Below are 25,116 nucleotides of genomic sequence, written 5' to 3'. Positions count from 1 at the left end.
GCGGCGGTATGGACATGTGGCTCGTTTTCCTGACTCTGATCCTGCTCACCAGATTCTCTCAGCGAGGGAGTCTCATGAGTGGAGGAGGCCAGTGGGTCGACCACGTGCCTCATGGTTGCAACAGGTTGACCATCATCTCAAGGAGATGGGGATGGGCCTGGCATCTGCCTGGGGGATGGCCACACGGAGGCCCCTGGAGTACCGGCGGAAAGTGGACGCAGCGACGTGCTGTTCTGGCACATGCTCCCATACCTGACCTGACTGAAATGAAAACGAGAGAAGAACCTTCACAGTGTAGGCTTTATTCCATTTGATTGAAGCCGCTTCTACGGGCACATCAGGGGATACAGGTGCAGCAAGGAGTACATAAGCAGTAAGGTATACACGTGCAACTAATCACCGCAAAATAAATCAGTATAAGCACGGAGTCCGATATACTCTCAATTCTCACCATTCAACGAGCACCAAGTGAACCGCCGCCGTAAACGACAATGCCCCTGGGACAATCCCCCCGACCGAGCCGAACCTCAGCTTTATCTATTCCGTGCTCGAGCCGTGCAACATGTGATCACACGTCACGACCTTCAATTCACCACATTTTGCCCGTCTTTAAAATGTAACTAGAGGCCCAACTAACGCACCATGATTACTTCAGCGCTACAGGAGTATACATTTCAAGCAACGCGAACTATCTAAACTACAGAAGCATACATGCCAAGCAGTGAGGATTATTTTGAGTTGTAGGAGCATGGTAATGAGCATCGATATATGATATAATGAGCATCGAGGATACCGATAATCCCCTTTACAGATTGAGTCGGCAAGGGGGTATTATCCGTCGACCTCTCCGGGAGTAAATGGCGGTTTCACTTGAGGGAGTCTTCCGATCCTCTTGGTGAGCCTCGACTCGTGCCGGGGATGACTCCCCGATCGCTCTCGGGTGGAACGCGGCAGCTCCGTCGCCACCATTCTCGGGTGGAGTTCCTGGGGGGGGGGAACACCTGGGGAGGGGATGTCAGAGGGAGGAGTGCCAGATGGTGGTGTACCTGCGGGAGGAGTACCTGAGGGAGCCAAATGGCGAACCGACACAGTGGTCTCCCTGCCATCCGGGAGCCTGACATGAGCATACTCTGGATTAGTATCGATGAGTTCGACCTCCTCCACCATGGGTTCATACTTGCTTTGTTGTACCGGGCGTTTCATGAACACTGTTCCGGGATGGGTTAGCCAGTTGGGCACCGATTGGCCGTCAACATAACGTCGCTGGTGAGTAAACATTCGTTTGTGAGGAGTTGCATTGGTGGACGTGCAGAGCAAAGAGCGTATGGAATTCAGAGCGTCGAGAAGGGTAACCTCCCACCGCTCGGGGCCCAGTCCTCTCGATTTCAACGCCAGAGTTACGGCTTTCCAAATAACTCCATTATATCGTTCCACCTGCCCATTACCCTGTGGGTTGTAACCCGTCGTTCGACTAGTTGCTATGCCGTGCTCTAATAGGAATTGTTTTAGCCCGGCCTACATGAAACACGGCCCTCTGTCTGAATGTATGTACGAAGGTTTCCCAAACATAGCGAAGAGGTCAGACAGACATTTCACGACAGTGCCCGAGGTCATATCCGAGCACGGAAATGCGAAAGGGAACCTTGAATATTCATCAACAACAGTGAATATGTATCTGTTGTCTGTCTCGGTCGGCAGGGGCCCTTTGAAGTCAATGTTTAGTCTCTCGAAGGGAGAAGTGGCCTTGATCAATCTGCCAGAAGCCGCGCCATAGAATCTGGGTTTTAGTTCAGCACAAACAGGGCATGAAGCATTCATTTGTTTAATATCATCGATAGAATAAGGAAGGTTTTGTCTGCGCACGAAATGTGCCATTCTGGTTACCCCCGGGTGGCACAGAGACACATGGAGGTCTTGCAAAGCCCGACTGATTGTCGCCGAGCAGTAGACCCGAGAGAAGGTGTCTGCAGCAGGGTTTTCCCTCCCGGGCCGGTAAACTATGTCGTAACTATAGCAGGCTAGGTCTATCCGCCATCTCATAATTTTTTCATTCTTAATTTTCCCGTTATTTTTCCCATCAAACATGAATGCCACGGATCGTTGGTCCGTGACGAGCGTGAAATGGTTTCCCAGTAAATAGTGTCTCCATTTACGTAGGGCTTCGACAATGGCGTACGCTTCCTTCTCTATTGCTGAGTGTCTCTGCTCGCTTCCAGAGAGAGTTCTCGAGAAGAACGCGACGGGTCGCCCAGACTGATTAAGCGTAGCAGCTATCGCGTGATCAGAAGCATCTGTTTCCACCACGAAGGGCACCGAGCTATCGATCGATAATACCACGGAATTACTGATATCATCTTTGAGGCTGTGGAAAGCTTTTACAACAGCGGCATCTGGTGGGAAGTTTTTGCAATGCACTAGGGGATGTATTTTCTCGGAGTATTGGGAAATCCATCTTGCATAGTAAGCGAACATGCCGATCACCCGGCGCATTGTCTGCAGGTCCTGAGGTGGGGGTAGCTCACGAAGTGGGCGCAATCGTTCAGGATCAGGCTTAATCGTGCCGTCGGCTATCGTGTAGCCGAGAAGGTCAATTGACCTTGCCGAGAATACGCATTTCTCGTAGTTGAGGGTCAGATTATATTTTCTAGCAATGCTCAAGAATCTGTCCAGATTCATATCATGTTCCCCCTGATCCCTACCGCACACTGTGACATTGTCCACGTAAACAAAAGTGTCTTTGAGGTTTTCATCTGAGATGATGTCGTCCATAACTCGTTGGAAGCAAGCCACTCCATTCGTGACACCGAACCGAATCCTCCTGAATTGGTAGAGGCGTCTACCTGCCTGGAATGCGGTGTAAGGTTTGTCTTCCTCTCGGATGGGAATTTGATGATAGGCGCTTCGCAAATCGATGGTGCTGAATATCTTATAATTGGCCACGTGTTCGACCATCTCGTCTATGCGTGGCAAAGGGTAGGCATCGAGTTGGGTGAAACGATTGACCGTTTGGGAATAATCGACAACCATTCGTTTCTTATGATTCTGATTGGCGGTGACCAACACCTGTGCGCGCCATGGCGAATCGCTAGGTTCTATAATTCCTTCTTCCAGTAATCGCTTGGTCTCTGAAGTGATGAAGTTCATATCAGCAGTGGTATATCGCCGCGATTTGATCGCGATCGGTTTACAGACCGGCGACAAGTTAGCAAACAGCTGGGGGGACGTTACCTCTGCGGTGGTCAAAGCATTTAAAATTAGACGAGGTTTGCTTCCTCCAAAGGGTATTTCGACGCTCGTGTGCTGCTTGAGGACATTATGACCCAGAATTACGTCTGCGCATAAATCACGAAGCACCAGCACCCTTACATCCCGATGCGTGTACCCTTTTACGTCCAATTCAACATTGCAGTACCCTCGTACGCGGGACTGTAGTGATGTGGCGGCCATGCATACCGTATTGTCTGTCGGGTGGATCTTCCATTTCCTGCCCTTCACTAGCGAGCTGTTGACGAAACTTTCAGAGCTACTGGTATCAATCAGAGCCTCAGCCATATGCCCGTTAATTCGTACGTTGATGATAGCCTTGGATAGATTCCCCGGTGTGGCTGCAGTTAGTTTCTTTTGTGAGTAGAGAGCCGCAGAAGTGGGTTTATTTCTCCTTAGAGTAGATTTACATACCCTGGCATAATGCCCTTTCTTGTCACAATTCATGCATGTGGCATCTCTGGCAGGGCATTTGTGGCGGGGGTGTATTTGTACCCACAAAAGAAGCATTTACCAACCGGAGTAGTTGCTGAGGAGTTTGACGAGGTCTGGGTATCCGACTCCTCGGGTCTTTCTCCATCCCCTGTGTCAGGCTGTGTCTGTGTCGGTGGGGTTCCTTGAGTTTCCACCGTAGCGGCGTTCATTAGCAGCATCGGTGTCCCAAATGACTCAGATTGCTGCTGAGCCGTATCCATCGCTCGAGCCTGGTCGACTACCTTTTCAAGAGTGGGTTGCGCTTTCTCTAGTAAGCGTTGCCGTATGTGGGCTGACCTAAGTCCTTGGATAAATGCCTCTTGGGTCGCTTCATTTCGGTGTTCCTCGGCGTTTACGGCCCGGAAGCTGCCATCTTTTCCCAGCTGTTTCAGAGCTTGCAGGAACTGATCGATTGTCTCCCCGGCTGCTTGCTTGCGTGTGTTGAGAAGATGTCGTATGTATACCTCGTTCTTGCGCTTCACGTAGAGCGCCTGCAGCACGTCAATCGCTGCTTCGTAGGTGTCACACTCCGAGAAGAGCCTGTATACGCTGGGCGAGACTTGATTCACAAGGGCGGCCAATTTGTCGGCTCCCTCTTCGATGATGGTCAGATAGTGTGAGAAGGAACGGAACCAATGCGACCATTTCATTTCTGAGTCAGTCGCGTTTGGGTCTGCGTCGAACCTCTCTGGTTTGTAGATCTTGTCCATCGTTGGTTGAGAGAGCCGAGAAAACCAAATGGAATAAATTGAAATGAAAACGAGAGAAGAACCTTCAGAGTGTAGGCTTTATTCCATTTGATTGAAGCCGCTTCTACGGGCACATCAGGGGATACAGGTGCAGCAAGGAGTACATAAGCAGTAAGGTATACACGTGCAACTAATCACCGCAAAATAAATCAGTATAAGCACGGAGTCCGATATACTCTCAATTCTCACCATTCAACGAGCACCAAGTGAACCGCCGCCGTAAACGACAATGCCCCTGGGACAATCCCCCCGACCGAGCCGAGCCTCAGCTTTATCTATTCCGTGCTCGAGCCGTGCAACATGTGATCACACGTCACGACCTTCAATTCACCACAAGTACGATGTTCGAAAACGAAAAAAAAATGATGTTCGCACAACGACGACGTCGCTTAACGACGCGTTTCTCAGAACGTAACCCCGTCGTTATGTGGCGCATGACTGTATATTAATATAATGAAAGCAGATCGCATAAAAAGGTGAAAAATGTGATCTCGAGTGAAAAAAAACCCAAATTCAGCGGACGAATCGGATGACGCGAACTGCATGTGTCATTCCGCTATCGACTGTAGGGCGCTCGCCAAGTGACTTAAGCACTCAAGGAAGCACTCCAACAAAACGGTTAACAAGGAACAGCGGGCTTGGCAAGTGATTAGCGGTCATATTAAACAACACCCGGAGACGCCCCGAGTGTCAATGTCCGAATTGGACAAATTACCAGTTTTTAGCAGTTGGAACTGCAGCTAAGACAGAAGCAAATAAGATTTTTTGTGCCCTGGGCACAAAAAAATTTTCAGCCTATAACGTCCCTCCCCCCCCCCAAAAAAAGAGGACTCGGTGTTATTTTCACCCCAAAAAGGCCCCCCCAAAAAGGGGGACTCAGTGTTCAGCCGATGTTGCTTTGGACTCGACTGCAAAAAACTCAATAGGAATTCCCATGTTTTATTGCCTTTTTCCCACTTGGAAAAAAAATGCCATGTTCAGGTATTCCATTACTAATCAGTTTGCTATCGCTTGCCAAGCCAGCCATTCCTTAACCGTTTGTCATAGTGCTTGCTTGAGTGCCGAAGTCGCATGTTCTACATTGCCAGCAGCCATGTCTGCTGAAGCCGAGTCACCATCGTCTGTCATTGCTCTTTCTCCTTGAAGTATTTGTTAATAGTTAGTACCTTTAAAAAAATAAAGCCACTCCTTTAGCCTCCTTTGCTTGCTTTCATTTTCTCTTTGAGCTCTCACGAAAGTACAGCTGATCAATTTCTTTTTTAACTGCCACTGAATGCTCATGAAAACTGCCACCTGACTGATGACGTTGCAAGTCATTTACCTATTCGAACGTGTGTATATAAAAAAATAATTTTTGCCAAGCCTACAGACTTGCAATTGTTTCGTCTATTAATTTATGTACATTACTAAAAAAAACATTAACTTTTATGTAATTTTTGAATGGCCCCATGTTGGGGTTAAACAATCCATGACTGTGTGATTAATCAGCTTGTTTTAATAAAACCATGGTTGAGGTTGACATGGATGAGAAGTGTCGAGTTAATCTTGAATAGCATAGTAAATGTGTTTCCCAATCAGCCTTTTGTTGGATATTTGTCGCAGGTTGTGACCACTATGAGGTCATTCTTGTTGTACAATCATTGTATTATCAAGTGTTGTCTGGTTTTGCACCTCCAAAAAGACTCGATAGTCATGCTGCACTTGAGCGCAGAGAACCCTGCAACATTATGAAGCCAAAACCAGCCCTGAAACACTCCAAACGGTAACTCGTAATTGAAAACATAATATTGTTTGGGGCCGGGGTTCTGGTGAGAAGATCACGAGGTGGGGGAAGCTATCTTGGTTCTCACCAGACTCCCCGGAATTGTAGGCTGTCGCACACGGATAACTCCGTGACACGGCGGGTCGCTTAACTGACCATGGACGCCAATAAGTCAACCGCGTGACCTCGGGTCCTCCCGTCTTTGGGTTAATCGGGGTACCTAATTAATCACGTGGTTTAATTACCGGGGAACACACCATCGGTACGCCTTGTCAGAACCAGATCACTCTACCGGACTGGAACACTTTACTGGATTGGATGCAGCCGAGCGACACTGCCAAGGACGTACCAGCTAAAACAAACGGATCGCTGGTAATAAAGTCCTGGCTAAACTAGGATTCAACCATGCTGGATCAATGAAAGAAACCACAAAGATGAGCTGGGAGCATTCCTAATAATAATTTATTAACAGTGGGCGAGGAAGGTATGTGGTACGATTAAGATTTATTTGGGTGTGTTGTGCAGAGATAGGGGAGAGAGGTGTGGTGCAGAAAATAAACAGGCAACTTACAAAAGGGGACACAGAGCAGACTTAACGCGAAATTAATAGCAATAATGATGATAACGATCTTCTGCAGTCTTACTTAAGCAGACAGGCGCCAACACACACACACACACACACACACACACACACACACACACACACACACACACACACACACACACACACACACACACACACACACACACACACACACACACCCGATGAAGAGGAAGTTTTGCAACAGGAAGGGAGGGGAGTTGAGGCTACGTTCTCTGTACCTTTGTTATTCATAGCATGACGCGCCACCAATTGATATGTTTCGGGGGCGGGGAGGGGGGGATGCTCTGTATTGCGGTATCCGACAGTGGGCGCGTCGTCTCTGGCTTCAGCCGCATGTGTGGAGGCTGTGTTCGGAAAGGAGCTTGAGTCGAGAAGGGGCGGAGTCCAGAGTGCGAGAATGGAGTGGTAGGCGAGTGGGGTCGACGTCATGTGGGCGGAGATGAGGAGGCGGAGTCCAGACAGCAGGAGGTGGGTCGTGGCGGTGTCAACGAGGCGAGGCGAGAGCAGGAGAGAGGCGGAGAAAGAGCAAGAGAAAGGCGGAGTGACCGCTCCAACCCCCATAGGGCCTGCCATGCGGGGGGGAGGTCAGGTCAGGTATGGGAGCATGTGCCAGAACAGCGCGTCGCTGCGTCCACTTTCCGCCGGTACTCCAGGGGCCTCCGTCTGGCCATCCCCCAGGCAGATGCCACACCCATCCCCATCTCCTTGAGATGACGGTCGACCTGTTGCAACCAAGAGGCACGTGGTCGGCCCACTGGCCTCCTCCACTCATGAGACTCCCTCGCTGAGAGAATCTGGTGAGCAGGATCAGCGTCAGGAAAACGAGCCACATGTCCATACAGCCGCAACTGACGCTCACGGACTATGCAGGTAACAGATCTCATCCGAGTCTCTCTCAGCAACCGCTCGTTGGACACAAAATCCGACCAGCGATAGCCAAGGATTCTCCGAAGAGACCTGGTACCAAAGGAATTAAGTCTCCGTCTCAGATCCTTGGTCAGAGTCCAAGTCTCGCATTCATAGAGCAAGACTGGAAGCACCAAGGACCAGAAGACTTGGACTTTCGTCCTCCCGCACAGGTACCGGCAGCACCACACCCCATGATCCAGTGAATCCATGACTCCCCAGGCCCGACCCAGACGTCTATTGACCTCTGACTCACTCTGAGACATGAATATCACTGCCAAGGTAAGTGAATCTCTCCACGACCTCAACATCCTCACCACAAACAGACACAGACAGGACAGCAGGATCCAAGATGTCACCGAAAGCCTGGATCTTAGTTTTGACCCAAGAAACCCGTAATCCCAGCAGCTCCGACTCCTCATTCAGCACCTCGAGGGCCCCCAAAAGGATATCTAAAGTCTCCGGAAAGATGACTGCATCATCTTCAAAATCAAGGTCCGAGATCTTGACATTTCCAAACGATGCACCGCAGCTTGATCTCTCCGACATCCTCCCTAAAATCCAGTCCATACAGGTGCTGAAAAGTGTGGGGGCCAGTACACACCCCTGACGAACTCCATTAACAACTGGAAATAAGTCAGAGATGGTACCACCACACTTCACAGCACTCTCAGTACCAGAGTAGAGTTCAGACATCAGATCGATCAGTTTTGGTGGCACCCCACGAAGACTAAGAATCCTCCAGAGGACATCCCGATTCACTGAATCGAACGCTTTACAGAGATCAACATAGGCTGCAAGCAGCCCCTGCCGAAACTCTCGTCTGCGTTCGGTGAGAACACGAAGAGCAAGGATATGGTCAATCGTTGACCTCTTTGGTGTAAAGCCTGACTGCTCTGGACGCTGGTGCTCAAGCAGATGGTGGCGAACCCTATCAAGAATTATCCGAGCATAGACCTTGCCTGGCACTGAGAGCAGCGTCACCCCTCGGTAGTTGTTGCAGTCTTGGCGATCACCCTTCCCTTTCCAGAGAGGAACAACAAGGCCCCTCTTCCAATCAGTTGGGATGATGCCTGTGTTCCAGGCAGAGCACAAAACTGCATGCAACGACACGAGTGCAGCATTTCCACCAGCCTTGAGAAGTTCAGCATGGATGCCACAGATCCCTGGAGCTTTGCCCCGTTTCAACCAGTTCACCGCAGCCCGTGTTTCCACAAGCGACGGTGGACCACAGTTGATTCGAGGGTCAGCAACAGGGATTGTAACACCCTTGACGTCCAACTCGACAGCTGGGGGATCAGCCTGGTACAACCGCTCAAAGTAACCGGCCCAGCGGGCCTTCACTTCAGACTCCTCTGTCAAGAGCCTACCACTCTCTGCTCTGACTGCAGTGCTCCGAGGGATAGGCTTGGATGAACGCAATGCGCGAATTCCCCTGTAAGCGGGACGAGAATCACCTGTCCACAGGTGATGCTCTACCCCCTCACAGATAGCTCGCACATAGGCCTCCTTGTCCACCCTCATTGCACGTACAGTTTTACGCCTCAGCTGGGGGGAGGGGCCATGCCGAATCTAAATGTCATCACCTGAATCGGGTGCTCTGATTGGCCCCGACCCTTCATGCGGCCCGCCAACTTTGGCCGGAAACCTCCTCACTTCGTTTCCGGCAAGGCCATCCCAGACAGCGGGAATATTCCGCTCTGGCCCCACGAGACGACATGAATCGCCCACATCAAAACCAGCACGCGAATCGTCTTGCAAAAACCCCTGGGCCGTGCCCCGGCAACCGGCCGAGGGTCCCGCATGCCTGCCCGACCAGCGCCGATCAACGCGCCCGCTCCGTGCGCCAACGTGGCCTGTACTGTACACTCCCCGGCTCAATTGCAGCCCCGACAGCCTTAGAGAGAAGACGCCCACCACCCGCAGAGAATCCACCGCTGCCAGCGAGGGCCGAAGGCAGATAATTATGGACAAACCCATGCACGCTTCGCGAGCAGCACACACATCCGCCCCCGAGCACACCCCACACAACGAGCGTGGCCTGGCCACCACGCACGTGGCCAGCACCCGCGTTCACACGATTCCGCCAGTGCACGGGGCGAACACCAACATGTGTCGGACATTGAGGTTGAAAAGGAACACGCCACTTCCACTCCGCACACTCGTATCCCGCCAAACATGGCGTGGATTCGCCCCCACCGGCCCCTGCACGCGCCCCGCCGGCCTTGCCCCGCGTTCTGTGAAAAACACCACCCGTGCAGCCCCTCAAGAGGCACCCATCCTAATGCCCCTTCAATGCAACCAGCAATCCCCCAGACCACCGGAAGCTCGAGTCGACAATCCCGCACCGCCAAGCGCCTCACACGACCCGCCGCACACGCCGGGTCTAGGGCCCACCCAGGAACGAGGATCTCTGTGCAGCAGTTCCCTCACAGCAGCGCCGTACGCGCCGGCCCCCACCCTACAGCGAAGGCGCACGTGGCTGATCCACCTCAGGAACAATAATGGAATAACTGTCTTGGGAAACCGATCTGTTGTATGCATGCGGTTCCGAGAATTGCAACAATATTTTGGTGGTGGATCTGGAATAGAACATTTTAACAGGAAATGTATATTTCCCTCGGGACCTCATTGAGTTTGGGTCCTGGAAATAGGGCCTGCATGCCCATGTGTTTGCCCCCCACTGGGCTAAGGTCAATTCCGTAGTTAATTTTGAAATTCGGCTCAGGTTAAGAGATTCTCAAGCTTATTGCATGTGCGGAAATTTAATAAAGGCATGGACACTGGCATCTCTGGGCGCTTATAACTGATTTGTCGGCATGAATGTATCCAGCGATTCATCGGTATGAAGCTTCATCGTACAGAAACCGACCTGTTCCAAGGCAAGGTATTTTTTAACTGAGTGGACAAAATGGCAGTTTAAGACCCCCGAGCTGAGCAAACTGAACACGGGTTGACGAAAGGTAAGGCTGTTTCTGGTTTTACCGTAAAATATCTTCAAAAGGGGTGTTTAAATTTACCCAAACACCCAGTTTTCATTCATGCACTCCCTTGGAGTTCCCTTTGAATACTTGCAAAGTTTCAGGTCACTTGGCTTCATGGTCTTGGAGTTATGGAAGACACACACACACACACTAACATTTATTCTTGTATTCATGAAAACAAATTAATAATTTGGTCAAAAGGTCAAAGGTCAACAACACATAAAATTGTCAATTTTCATCCGATTGACCTGAAATTTTAAGAATTTGCATATTGTGTCACTGATTTGGTTCACCGATAAAAAGCTAGAAGCTGATTGTTTTTGTGGTTTTTTTTAATGAAAAGGTCAAAGGTCAAGGTTGCATAAAAGTAGGGTGGATATACTGGTTCTGGCTCACTTTTCCCCATGTAAATGAATGGGGGATTTTCAGCGATTCCTATTTTTTTTTCCCTAAAAATAAACCCCCTTTTTATCCCAAGGTATATTTATTTGTCTCCCCTTTTAACCTGGAGGTTGAACCTCATTGAATTGAACACCTGGGGGTTGAACAGCTCACTCATTGAACGTTTAAAGATTTGTTCATTCTCAAATTCCTTCAATAGTTTAATTTTCTTTGCACAATAATCCCCATCTAAAATATTGACAAACAAAACATTTGAATCTTTATATTTTTTTAAGATACCCCTTTTGTGCCATTAAGAAATGATAAACTTCTCTTGATGCTCTTGTTTGACCACCTCCTGAGCCACATATCATTTTGAGATTATAGTAAATTGTTTTTTCATTGTTCAATTGATAACCATCAAAGTTTTCAGTCCATTCAAGGATATTCATTTTTTTCTTTACATCCTCTAACTTACTACTTTTTAAATTGATTCGCTTATTTGTTTTATTTACCTTTGTTTTAGTTATTTTTTCAATAAGACTTATTTGATATTTTTCACATTCATTATGTTTTCCATTTATATACCAAGACTGAGATTTTCTCCACTCTTTAGTTTGATTAATACTTGGTTTGACCATTTATATATTGCAAAAAAAAACGCGGCGGTAGCCCTTAAAAAACCCTAACCCATCTTCCCATCGTTAAAACACAATCTATTCTATTCACTCTATCATACAATATCCATATGGAACACAATCTATTCCATTATCTAAAATAAATCTCTTATCATCAAAGGCTCCTAATGCCTTTTTATTTACTTCTTCACTATATATGTTATGTTTATAACTTCTTATTGTATTCATTTTCCTATATTCTTCTTTCTTATTCATCAAACAATTATAATAATTTCTAAAAGTTATTGATTTCTTTATTACATATTTCTTTATTCCCTTTAACCTCTTATCAATCTGATCACCATACTTATAAGCATATGCCTTTGCTCTCAATCCAATAAACTCACTCATTACTTTTCCACCCAACTCATCCTTAAACTTACCAATAACCTTTTCATTCTTTTTGGAAAATAACTCACTCTTCTTGCTGAAATTACTTGTATCATATACTCCAATATTTTTCTTCATATCTTTATAAACATCATCAGTTTTTATATCTAGGATAAAACTATCAGTGTCCATATACAACAATGAAACATTTTCACCATACTCTTTCTTTAAGTCATTATACAAATAATCATACATCAATATCTTTGATAAATCAAGAACTGCTGTTCCAATATAAATTGGTTTATCCATTACAATACTTTCCTTTTTCATATGAATTGCAGAAAAGTTCTCTGAAAAAACCTCTTCTCTCTCAAAACTTGGTTTATTTATCAATCTCGAAGCTTCTTTCCAAGATGTTGCGAATCTAATGTTTTGCCTGTTTCTAACATTTTCCATAGTCGTTCCAAATACAGCATTATTCATTAATTTATAAAAGTCCCCTTCAAATTTTACTTTTGTATTTGCTCTCATATCTGTATTGAATTGAATATACTTTTTCACCCAAGGACTTTGTTTAAATTTTAAAACTCTATGAATTTTAGCTACTCTCAATCCTTCTCTCAAAAACTGTTTTAAGCTTCTCTGATGCAAAACATATCCCTCTTTATCATAGAATGTTGTTAATAACTTTTCTGTTGATTTACCTTTAATATTAAAACTTTTATGATAATCACTTAACCATTCTTTCTTTGAGGTTTCTTTCTCACATGCAAAAGGAAGATCTTTATGCTTATTATGAAGATCACTCGGGTACCTCAAATCAACTTCAAAATAATAACCTTCTTCTTCGTCATTCAATTCCTCTTGAGAAGAAATAACAATATTCATCAAAGCCTTTTCATAATCCTTTTCTTCCACCCACTCTAATTTACCATAAGGCAGAGATTGAGACATTGCCCACCCATACAAATTATTAGCATCAAAATACATCAAATAATTACTATCTTTTTCACTATCATAATTTGGAAGATATTTATTATTTGCTTTAGCATATCTTTTTGAACATACTTGTGATATTCCACCTCTCTTGGACTTCTCAATCATCAAAAGCATATCAACATCACTGATTAAATCTATATCTTGTTTTGTCATTTTCAACATTGCACTCCAAGCTAAACCAGGAGCTGTGAAATAGTGGGCAGGATCTAATCCATAACAATTTTTATTATGACAGAGTGATCTAAAAGCTTCAAACACATCAGCTAACAATAAAACATCTGTTTATAGATATAAATCATGATATTCTCCAAGGTTCTTTATCTTAAATATTTTCCATATTTCTTGTGCGTGTTTATATTCCTTATCACTTATCTCTTCTTCATAAAGGTTATTATAGAAACTTTCTTTTGAAGGAAGTTGTGTTTCTTTAAATCTCATAAATGAATCCATATAATCATAAGGATAAATTCCCTTACTTGTAAGAATTTTCTCTTTACTTTGAATTTCATTCCTTGTTTGAATTTCCTCTCTCGTGAGAATTCCTTCTTTAATCAGAATTTCATCTTTAATCAGAATTTCCTCTTTAGTTAGAATTTCATTCATTGTTCGAATTTTCTTTATAATTAGAATTTCATCTTCAGTTAGAATTTCTTCATTAATTTCCTCATTAATTAGAATTTCCTCTTTACTTTGAATTCTCTCTTTAATCTGAATTTCCTCTTTAGTGAGAATTTCCTCTTTTGGAAAGGATGAATTAAGACTTGGAAAAGAGTCCGTGGAGCTTAGATTTGATGCGAGGTAGGCTAGTGGTGTTCCCATAAACTTGTAAGAATCTAGAAACCTAATACGAGTTAAAGGTTTTGTGAATATCATTTTTGTAAATTAAATATACTTTTGACTTGTGTTTGTTAAGGCAGAAATATTCCCTGGTGTTTTTGAAAGTTCATTTATAAATAGATGTGTATCATAGTTGGCGCTGTTGTGAAGAAAGACTGGAATAAAAGAAGGTAATTTATAATTAAGATTGCAACAGGAATGAGCGGGACCTCTATATTTACCAGTAAGATGACAATGATCTCTAACTTTAGACTCCTTAATTTCCCCCTCACAGATATGACAGATATTGTTATTTCTAAATTCTAATTTTTCTTCTTTAGTTAATTTCATCGGTTCATTTGTTTCTTTCATTAATTTAGTGAGTCTTATACAATCCTTTTCTAATCGTTTTACAAACTCTTGTGAAGCTTTTTTTCCACGATAATGTTCAAGTTTGTTATACTTTTCTCCAACAGATGATTTGATATAATAACAGAAACCACAAGGAATATGTTTTTGATATTTATTTGTATATGATTCTTTTGGATTAGGAGAAGCAGTATTTATCTTTTGAAGGATACACTCAAAATCAGCGTATATCACAAATGGGTGCATGATAGATTTATTATAATCATCAAAAGAAATCTTTTCACCAGGTTTAGGCATTGTAATTACAGCTGATTTATGATTACTACAATATTTTGAATGTTGTTCTAATCGTTCTTTTGTATGAAATGAATTAAGACATCGCTTACAAGGATATATTTTGTTTGCTGTTCTGAATACCTGAGAAGAGATTAATCTTGATAAATTATTGATGTATGTGTAATGTGAATTCTTTCCAACACTAAAATATAAAAGATCAATGTGTGTTTCTTCATTTTTATAGTTGTTTGAAATTTTTAATATTTGAACTTTGTTTGTATCCGTTAATCCATATACATTAATAGAAAGATTATTCTTTTTCTCAAATTTAGGAATATCTGTTAGTGGCATTGGGAATTTAAAATCTTTAATGTCCAAGGTATTCTCATATTTCATATATTGTTTTACTCTTTCTGAATTACATTTTGGTGGATGAAAGTGAGCAAGAACAGACCAGAGAAAACATTTATTATCATTGTTCTTAATATTAACAACTGCCTTCTTTAGTTTTATTTCTTTTGGTAATTCAATATAAGAAGAAGCTTTAAGAGGGTTTGATTTTAGAATGTGTATATCTAAAAAGATGATTTTTTAAATATTGAATCCACTTCCTACCACTGTATTATCAACATCCTCCTCTTGTCTTGATAGTTCTTCATAAACCCCACTATTCAAAAAATCTTGAAATGATGTTATAAAATGAAGATCTGTTCTCATATAAGGAGTATGTTCTTCATCTTGTCTTTTCATATTCATTTTCACTCCCATATAAAACTTTAAAGTTTTCATTTCTTTTAATGTCTTTTTAATAAATTTTTCAACATCGGGTTTCACTATTTCAATTGATTCAGCTATTGATGATGGACCGGGTTCTCCAAATTGAAAAATCCTTATTTTTATATGCCCTTTAAATGCCCCTTCAGTGTTTTCAATATAATAGTCTCCCTTTACTTTAAACTCATTTTTCTTGTGTTTTTGTGATTGAAGATGTTTATTATAACTTCTCTTCAAAACATCCTTTGAACAGATATCACAATGTTTTCTTTCCAAATCAAGAGGAGATATTTTATGAAATAGATTAAATGTGTGTTTGTTGGTTCGGAGGTGTTTTCTATAATGTTTATATTTGTGATTACAAACATCGCAGTATGTTGTATTCACCATATTTATATAATAAATCTTTGCTTAAACTAAAATTTTCTTGATGAAAATTTCGTTTATTTTACAGGTGAATCTGTGCTTAAAACCATTTTATCCTCCAACTTTTTCACTTAATAAATACAATGTTTCAAGACACAAAAGACAAGTTTCAATCAATCTCTTCATTTGTTAAAGATACTGAGAAATGTGTCAAAGATGTAAAATTGAATAAAGATAAATATAACAACTATTGGATAAAAACAATTATGGTAAATAATATGAGTTCTTCAATTTCCTTCAGTGGAAGGGCTTTTAGTATACCTGGTAGAACATCAATTAAAGTATCTCTAACAAAAGTTTCTCCTCTCCTTCTGGTAATATATTCAAAACTAGAAAAAGCAATGAAACAAGAAAAGTATCAAAAAACAAAAACTTTATGGATGAAGCTTTAGAAAGAAAAGATAAGACCATCTGTAATATGCAAGGAGAAATTTGTATTTTTTTTCAACAACCCTAAAGATGTAAATCCTGATGAAATAAAGGATGTTAATATATCAGCTGAAATGACATTTCGTTCAATAGTAGTTAACGATCATTTTAAAATTACCTTTAATATAAAAAATGTCGTTGAATCTGATAATGAAAAAAGTATATCGATATCGATGGTAATATTATTAAATATGAGTCAATATACAACTGAAAGTATAGATGAATTTCAGTTTAAGTAAAGTTTTACTTTATAAATATGCTAGACTTTCCTGATTCTCCATATGACAAATTTGAGAATTGTCTTGCGTGTGAAAGACGGGGATTAAACACAGAGTCAAAAGCCTATAAACAATGTATATTCTGTGATTATCTTCTAATTAATGATAATAAAAAATATAAAAAGGAAAATAATTCGTTTAGATTTACACCAAAAATGAATTACTTTACAAGATTGATTAGAGAAATGAATGTAAAGTATGAGGGTGATAACACACCTTTCCTTACAAGGGAAGAAACTGAACGTATAAGAGAAATGTTCAAAGGATTGTTGTTATATATTATTCATGGATGTAATTTTCAGGGAAATATCAACACAAGATATTGTATAAATAAAATAATGGATTATCTTGAAATTAAACCTGAACTTAGGATAAAATATAGAGTTTCTAAAAAAGCCAATAATAAATTAAATAACCTGTTTTCCAAATATATAAATGAATGATTTTTTACCCATTTGGGAAAATAAGATAAAATTTAACAACCATAAAAATCTCCCAAATTCATTAATATGTCTCATAGTTGGTTCAAGTGGATGTGGAAAAACCTGCTAACTTTTAAAGATGCTCCTCACTCCCAACTTTTTAGATTATGATAATTTAATAATTTTCACAAAGTCGAGTTTTCAACCAGAGTATCAACTACTCTCACAAGGTTTTAATGCTGGTCTTCAAAAAGAAGATATAATCGGTTTATTTAAACGTCAAAAAAACCTAAATGATAACATTGAAGATATAATTCAACTATTTTGTGATACACAGAGATGTAAAAAGAAATCAAATCCTATAACTTGTATTCTTAGTGATAATACGGATGATATACCGTCTCCCCAAGATTTGGATAATTCAAAAAAGAACCTCATTATCTTTGATGATTGTGTTAATGAGAGAAACCAAACGGTAATGGACAGCTACTACACAAGAGGGAGACATTCTTCTTGTAATTGTATTTATCTTAGTCAATCGTACTTTCAACTTCCTCGTCGTTCCATCAGAAACAATGCTAATACTTTTATTTTATTCAAGTTAAATTCAATAGATATCAATAATTTTTGGAGAGATAATTGTTCTACATTATGTAGTAAAAAGAAATTTGAGGATTACATGAAGCACATGACTGAAAAATATAAATATATTGTTGTGAAACAAGATGAGATATTAAAGGATATATTTTTTGTTTTATAAACAATTACATATATAAATGACAACTATTATTGTAAATCTTGTGGGTAAATCTGCTTCTGGAAAAAACTTTCATAAATCAAGGTTCTTGTGTAGTACAAATGAGAATATTGTAAATTTACTTAAAAAACACCCCGTGATACGCATTGTATCAACAACAACTAGAGCAATAAGACCTGGAGAAGTAAAAGGTGAAGATTATCACTATATTTCAGTGGAGGAACATATGCGATTGAGGAATGAAGGTCAAATATTTGAGGAGGTTTCTCTTGGTACAACAAAATATTCACATTGTAAGAGCGAGTTAAGGAAACTAAAATCTGGTGGTCTTGGGATATTAGAAACTAATCCAGAAGGAACGAGACAAATTATTAAACATCTGAGCAGAGTGAAGATTTTATCATTCGGTTTTGATGTTGATGAAGAAACTCAACGCAAACGTATGAAAAGCAGAGATGCAAGTATTAGTGAAGAAGAAATTACAACTCGCATTAATGTTAATAAAGAATTTGATGAAATATTTAAAGAAAAGGATTTATTTGAACACATCTACTTGAATGATGAAGAAAAGGAAAATTTCCCTGTTGATCTTTACAATTCATTAAATGATATTTTACAATAAATAAATGGATGCAAAAGAAAGAGCAAGAAGATTTAAGGAACATCAAGAGTTGGTTTCAAAAGTTGTAAAACAGCAGGAAGACATAAAGAAGAAACGCAGACAGAAACTAACGGGCGAAGAAGCATTTGAAAGAAAACAAGAGAAATTTTTTAAACCACTTTTAAAAACTTCCCAAGAAAAAATGAAAGATGTTTCCACAGTTCCCACAGTAGAATATATACTCCTAAAAAACTTCAAATGTTAAAAGATTTTGATCAAATGATGGAGGAAGAATTAGAGCATTTAGGAGAATTAAAGGTATATGATGATGAAGGTTTATTTCAACAACTGGAAGAGATTAATCAACCCCCTGATTATATTGTGAATGCTCTTCAAAACAATGAATATTCAGCGGATTCAAAAACCAAAGCAGGACTCATTCCAACAGAACAACCAGCAATATTTCATCTTCTTCAAGAAAAGGTATTGATATTTAATGATGAATTAAGGTTCTTAGGTTCTGCTCAACCCCCTGTTAAACTAACTCCAAGATTAATGTTTCTTCTCACAAAAGATGGAAGACAAGGTTCAACTGTGAGGGATGAATCAAAGTATATTGATAAACCATTGGATATGGAAAATAATGATGATAGAGCATATATTGATCTGCTGAACACTCTAAATTATAGGGTTATTCTTTCTGGTAAAAGTAGGAAGAATGAGAAGCAGAAACACATTATTCAGGCTTTAAGTATCCTTGGTTCAGGTGTTAGTTTTCTTCCAAATGACCCATCGCAATTAGTTAATAGACTGTTATTGTTGTTAGGTAGTAAGAAGGCTGGAAGTAACAATTGTTTTAATGAAGCATCAGCCATTTTAGACCAGTTGATGAACATGAAAATAATTAATAAAAATCAATATAAAGACATTTTATCTCATTAAATAAGATGAGAAGCACAATCCTTAGTTTCAATTTCACAACAAGCGACCACACATCTTCATTCCCATACCCACGACAACTTGACCCAACAAAAGAATATGAGGCATCTTTATTGTCCATGGAAACTTATAATACCTTATTTAATATAACTGATAAAAATGACAAGTTTAGTTATAATCCAGGAAGTGGATACAAAACGATAACAGTCTCACCCGGAGCATATGAGATTTCTCAAATATCTTCCGAAATTGCTCGTCTTATGAAAGAACAGGGTGATGAACCAAAAAATATTGTTATAGACATTCAAAAACATACTTCAAAATCAACGATTAAATTTAAAAATAACTACAAGGTTGATTTCACAATTGATAATTCATTTAGAGAGTTATTGGGTTTCTCCTCAAAAAAGATTGAAACTAATGGGACGTTTTACAGTGATAATGTCATTCAAATATCCTCAGGAATAAATTCGGTGTTAATTCACTGTGATTTGATTGATGGTGTTTATAATGATGGAAAAAAAACAAATGCAATATTTTCATTCAGCGCATACTCAACCCCAATTGGTTATAAATTCAATATGGAACCCAAAAATTTGGTTTATCTCCCTGTGTCAGGAAAAACCATACACAGAGTAAATTTTAGGATAACCGACCAAGATAATCGTATGATTTCTTTTAATGGAGAAGTTATATCCATCAGAATTCACCTACGTGAAGTTTTCCAATAAATAAATACGATGGTTTTTGTGAGGAAACACGAGTTGGGAAAATATAAAATAATTACAGGGGATGGGATGTTCCTTTCCCCATACTACAAGGGTGAAGGTATTTATCTTGGTGGAGGATACTATAAACCTTAGAGACAAAGGGGTGTTGGACATCAATTTAAAGGAGATGGGATAATTGATACTCTCATGGGTATTGGTTCAACTATTCTTAAACATAAAGATCTAATTGGTTCAACTGCTTCTGCTGTGGGAAATGTAGCAGGTGCTGTAAAGAGCATAAAAGATGCCCAGAAGGAATCTCATAAATTACAAGCAATAAAAGAAATTAAGAAAGGCAAAACTCAGTTGTCCCCCCAAGAACGACAGAAAATAATTCGAATACTTGGATCAGGGTTTCAAAAGTTTTAACATCTTTTTTCCTAAATAAATACAAGTATGGAAGCAATTGATAGTATCTATGATTTGGATGATACTATTATTATCTCAAACTCCACTAAAAAAGAAGATTACTTCAAGGTAAATGCAATAACTGGAACAGACTGGAATACGAATGTTACAAAAAGTTTTGAAATAAATAATCAACAAACCGATTTGAATCTATCCGAAAGTTTCTTGTTGTGTAAATTTAAATTCACGAAGGCTGCGACTAACACAAACGCTACACTTGTAAATGATTTCTTCTGGAAAATGTTTGATAGTGTGCGTTTGTATATTGGAACACAAGAAGTTGAAGCGGTTGATTATGTCTCTGCTGTATCTGAAATGATGAAATTTACACTCTATACATTCAGTGATAGAATGGGAAAGGGGTCTGTCGAAGGTTTTATTCCTGATATGTCAACGGGAACAAACACAGACCCTGGATATACTCAAAGGAAAGGAGCGTATAATGATGATACAAAAGCAGAAAATAGTTTTACTGTGGCAGTTCCTCTTAAAGGTATATTTGGATTTTGTGATCATGATAAAGTTCTGTATGGTCTTAAAATTAGATTTCAACTACAAAGGAATGATAATGAAAATCGATTGCTTTTTGGTGTTGGTAATGCTTTTGGTGATCAGAATAAATTTGTAATTGAGGAGATGAGTTGGTATATCAGTGAATATACTCCTAATCTTAAAACAGAAGAGATGTTGAATCGAAGACTTAACTCAAAGAAACCACTCAGTGTATCATACCTCAAAAGAAGATGTCAACACGTTAAACTCAACCAAACTACTTACACGTGGAATTTGGGTGTTCTGGAAGGAAAGCCACGATATCTGTGGATCATTTAAAAAAAGCCAGATGGTGATACTGCGACTGATAAGAATAATGCATTGAGTGATAATGCTAAGGTGAAACAACTTCGCGTTTCTCTAGATGGAACATTTTATCCACGAGATAGATTGGAAATTAATTGGGAAAAAAATGATTTTGCTGAAGCATACAAGTCTTACCAAAAGGTGTGTGAAAGTAATGGAAATAAAGAACCTATTTTGTATATGACAGCATTTAAAAGTTTGTATACAATCTATGCGTTTGACCTGAGCGCTCAAAAGGAAACTATAAAGTCTAATCGAGTGGATACTTCCCTATACATTGAAAGAGGAGAGAGAGTGAAGAAGTTGATACATATTGTTTGCTTTTGGAAGAAACAGAATTGCAGATTAATACAGATAATGGTGTGATGATTAGTCTCACATAATTTTTTGTTAAATAAATGAGTGGCAAAGTACCAACTGGGGTATATGTTAATCAAATCAATCTTCATAAACTATCATCTTGTGTTCAAAATCAAAAGCCTTGTACGATTAACGTTAATACAATTCAGAGAAAAGGAGCAGTAAGAGTTGATTTTTTGCTCACAAGAGAACAGGTTAAAATCTGAATGACACTGGCTCACTTAAAATTAAAATGACAAAACCAATGTTGAAAAAATATTCAATAAGAGAGACGAGTGGAGGATTTCTCCCATTTCTAATTCCTTTATTTGCTGGTTTAAGTGCGGTTGGAGCATTGACGGGTGGTATTTCAACAGCGGTGAAAACTGCCAACGAAAGGAAGGCTCAACTCCAGGCTCAAAAAGAATTGGAAAGACATAACAAAGAGTTGGAGAAACAAATTAGTGGAAGTGGTGTAATTGTAGATTTTGCTGAAAAACTTGAAGGTCTGCCTGATAAAGCGAGATTGTTAGTTGGAGATATGCTTTCTTCTATAGCACAAGCAGGTGTAAAATTAACGAAAAGAGGTAATGGATTATATCTTTCTAATGAATAAATGAGCATTGATGAGTGGTTGAAAGAATTTGGAAAGAATACAACATCAAATTTGCAACTTGTCAAATATTGTAAGAAATTAAAAATTCATAATGTGGTTATTTGTATGAGAGATGGATTAACAAATGTGCCGAAACATACAAAGAATATTATTATGAACTTAGAAGATAATAATGGGAACGGTTCTCATTGGGTTTGTATTTTTAATCGTCAAGACAAATATTATTTTGATAGTTTTGGTCTTCCACCACCTGTTGAAGTCATAAAATTCTTACAGAATGGTGTTTATCAAACATTTCAAGTCCAAGAATTAAATTCCAAGTGTTGTGGTCAATTATGTCTATATGTGTTATTTCAACTCAACAAAAATAAAAAATTTTATGATATTATTTTTAATCTAATATAAATGACTTATGTTGGTAAAGATGGTTCTATCTTTGGTGTATCTCAAGAACTGGATATTGATTTATCAAATTATTACACAAAGGCACAGGCTGAACAACATAAATATAATATAACCAAAAATATTAACATGAAAAATGCTTATAAATTAAAAAATTATCCAAGCCCAACTGACGCGAATGACTTGGTGAGATTAAGCGATTTATCACAATATCCTTAAATAAAACGGCCGTGTATTCCAAAGATACAGAAGTGTTGATATTATCTCCAGGTCATACAGAATTCACAGTTCGAATTAAAATAAATTTTTATAAAGAAGGGCGTATCGTTTGTATGAGAATAGAAAAATGGGGGTATGATATGAATGATTTAGGGTATAATTGGTCATTTAAAATTAACCTCGAAGACCTGGAACAATTAAATCAGTCTCGTAAGGAAGAATATTATCCACTTGGTATCGAGAATGAGTTTTGTGGGGCCACGATTACTAAACAACAAATAAAAGAATTTAACAAGGGTAAATATAATAATGGTTTTGCCCTTGTTTATCTCATGAAAACAGAAAAAACAGGATTATATATAATAAGTAAGGAAATACAAAATGATTTAACTATGGGAAGATGGGGAGGTGTTTCGTGCCATAATATTATTCTAACATATATTTCTAATTCATAAATGCTAGAAAGAATGTTTCAAAAAAATTATCATTTCTGTGTCCAAGCATACCTTCAAGAAAAGGGTATTCAGTATTTTAATAAATATGTTCTACAACATAAGAATGAGGTATTTTCAATAAAACATTGGCATTATGCTGATGTTGATAAACCGACAACTTTAGATTTAATGAAAATGTTAAATAATGAAAAAATTATAAAGTTAAGAAAAGGTAAGGCTCTTTTAGAAATTCAAAAGAAATTTTATTGGTTTCCTGTTGTAAAAAAATGATTTTGGATACAGGAATAACAAGAAATCCTGATGAATATATGTATGATATTCTATGGGGTGTAAGCGATTCAAGGATAATAAGGGATGAGGAAGGAGTTGAAGAAGAGAGGGAAGAGGAGGAAAAGGAGAAGAGAGAGGAGGAGAGGGAGAAGAGAGAGAAGGAGGAGAGGGAGAAAAAAGAGATAGAGGAAAAGGAGAAGAGAGAGAAGGAGAGGGAGGAAAGAGCGAGACGAAATAAACATGAAAATATGGAAACCAGTGAGATTAAAAAAAGATTGGTGGTATTACAGAAAATAACTCAACCCACCGAGGAGGAAAACAAAGAATTGACAAGTCTATTTGCAATACTTTCGACAAGAATATTGACATCGACAAGCTATTCATTTTAATTCAAGTTTTTCATTTTTATTTTTTTTCTTAAATAAATGGAGGAGAGAGTGAAGGCATTTCTAAGGATTCTTTATGTTTTAAAAATTAAGATTCAAATGTGCATGTTGGAAACTAAAAAGGTTTTTACACTCTGCAGGAATTTTTCACATAAATAAATGAGTTATTGTCTCAAATGTAAAAAGAAAACTAATACTAAAAATATTTCATATATTAAAAGTAAAAATAACAGGGTTATACAAAAAGGTATATGTTCGGTGTGTGGTTCAAAAAAAAAATCAATTTATCTCCAAACACAAACGAGGAGGAGATATACAAAAGTTTTTATCAGGAAGTAAATTTACAACTACTGGAATACCAGGGGAATTACATCTTCCAGGGTATTCTTTCTGTGGTCCAGGCACAAACTTGGATAAAAGATTAGATGAGGCAGAGAATCCTAAATCCTGGAGTCAGCCTATCAATAGAGTTGATGAAGTGTGCATGAGACACGATATTGATTATGGGAATACCACAACGTTGGAAGAAAAGCATGAAGCCGATAGAGAAATGTTGTATAATTTGTCTCTGATACAAAATCCAACCTTGAGAGAAAAAGTTGATCGGTTCATTGTGAAGAAGATGATCAGTGCTAAATTGAAACTTGGACTTGGAAATTCAAAAAACTTATAGGCTCTAATGATGTCATTAAGACTGAAGAGCAATTAGCTGATGAATTACATAAACCAATATTCACAAAGTTTCAGAGAAGGAAAGTTTATTCCAAGGAAGTAGATTATATCTGGTCTGCTGATTTGATTGAACTCAATAATGATAAGGGGTACAAGTATGCTTTAACCGTTATTGATTTGAGGAGTAGATACGTATGGGTTGTACCATTAAAAAACAAAACAGGTAATACTCTTATGTTAGCCTTTCAACAGATATTTAATAAAAGTAAGAGAAAACCTAAAAAATTGTGGACTGATGAGGGTAGAGAGTTTTATTACAAGACATTTATGAATTTTCTAAAAAATAACAGTATTACATTATACAGTACCTTTAATGAAGGGAAGGCAGTTGTTGTTGAACGTTTTAATCGTACCTTAAAAGAGAGACTATATAAAAAAATTCACACAACTCGGTTCACAACAATGGTCATCTTTTATTCAGGATATTGTGGATAAGTTTTATGA

General features: G+C 39.3%; 1 protein-coding gene across 1 annotated transcript; it reads right to left on the bottom strand.

Moving 5' to 3' along the window:
• Positions 1 to 3,410: 3,410 nt before the first annotated feature.
• Positions 3,411 to 11,577, bottom strand: LOC147011274 (uncharacterized). The gene is made up of 2 exons (XM_085855943.1): positions 10,780 to 11,577; positions 3,411 to 4,551 (listed from the first exon to the last, which is right to left on the bottom strand). The coding sequence occupies exon 2, from the start codon at positions 4,446 to 4,448 to the stop codon at positions 3,708 to 3,710; it is 741 nt and encodes a 246-aa protein (XP_085712069.1). The 5' UTR covers positions 4,449 to 4,551; positions 10,780 to 11,577; the 3' UTR covers positions 3,411 to 3,707.
• Positions 11,578 to 25,116: the final 13,539 nt, after the last annotated feature.

Source organism: Eptatretus burgeri, chromosome 15 (assembly GCF_056783735.1).
Source record: "Eptatretus burgeri isolate ZD-2024b chromosome 15, Ebu_testis_v1, whole genome shotgun sequence".
Taxonomy (NCBI): Eukaryota; Metazoa; Chordata; class Myxini; order Myxiniformes; family Myxinidae; genus Eptatretus; species Eptatretus burgeri.
This window is presented reverse-complemented; position numbering and strand designations above follow the sequence as displayed.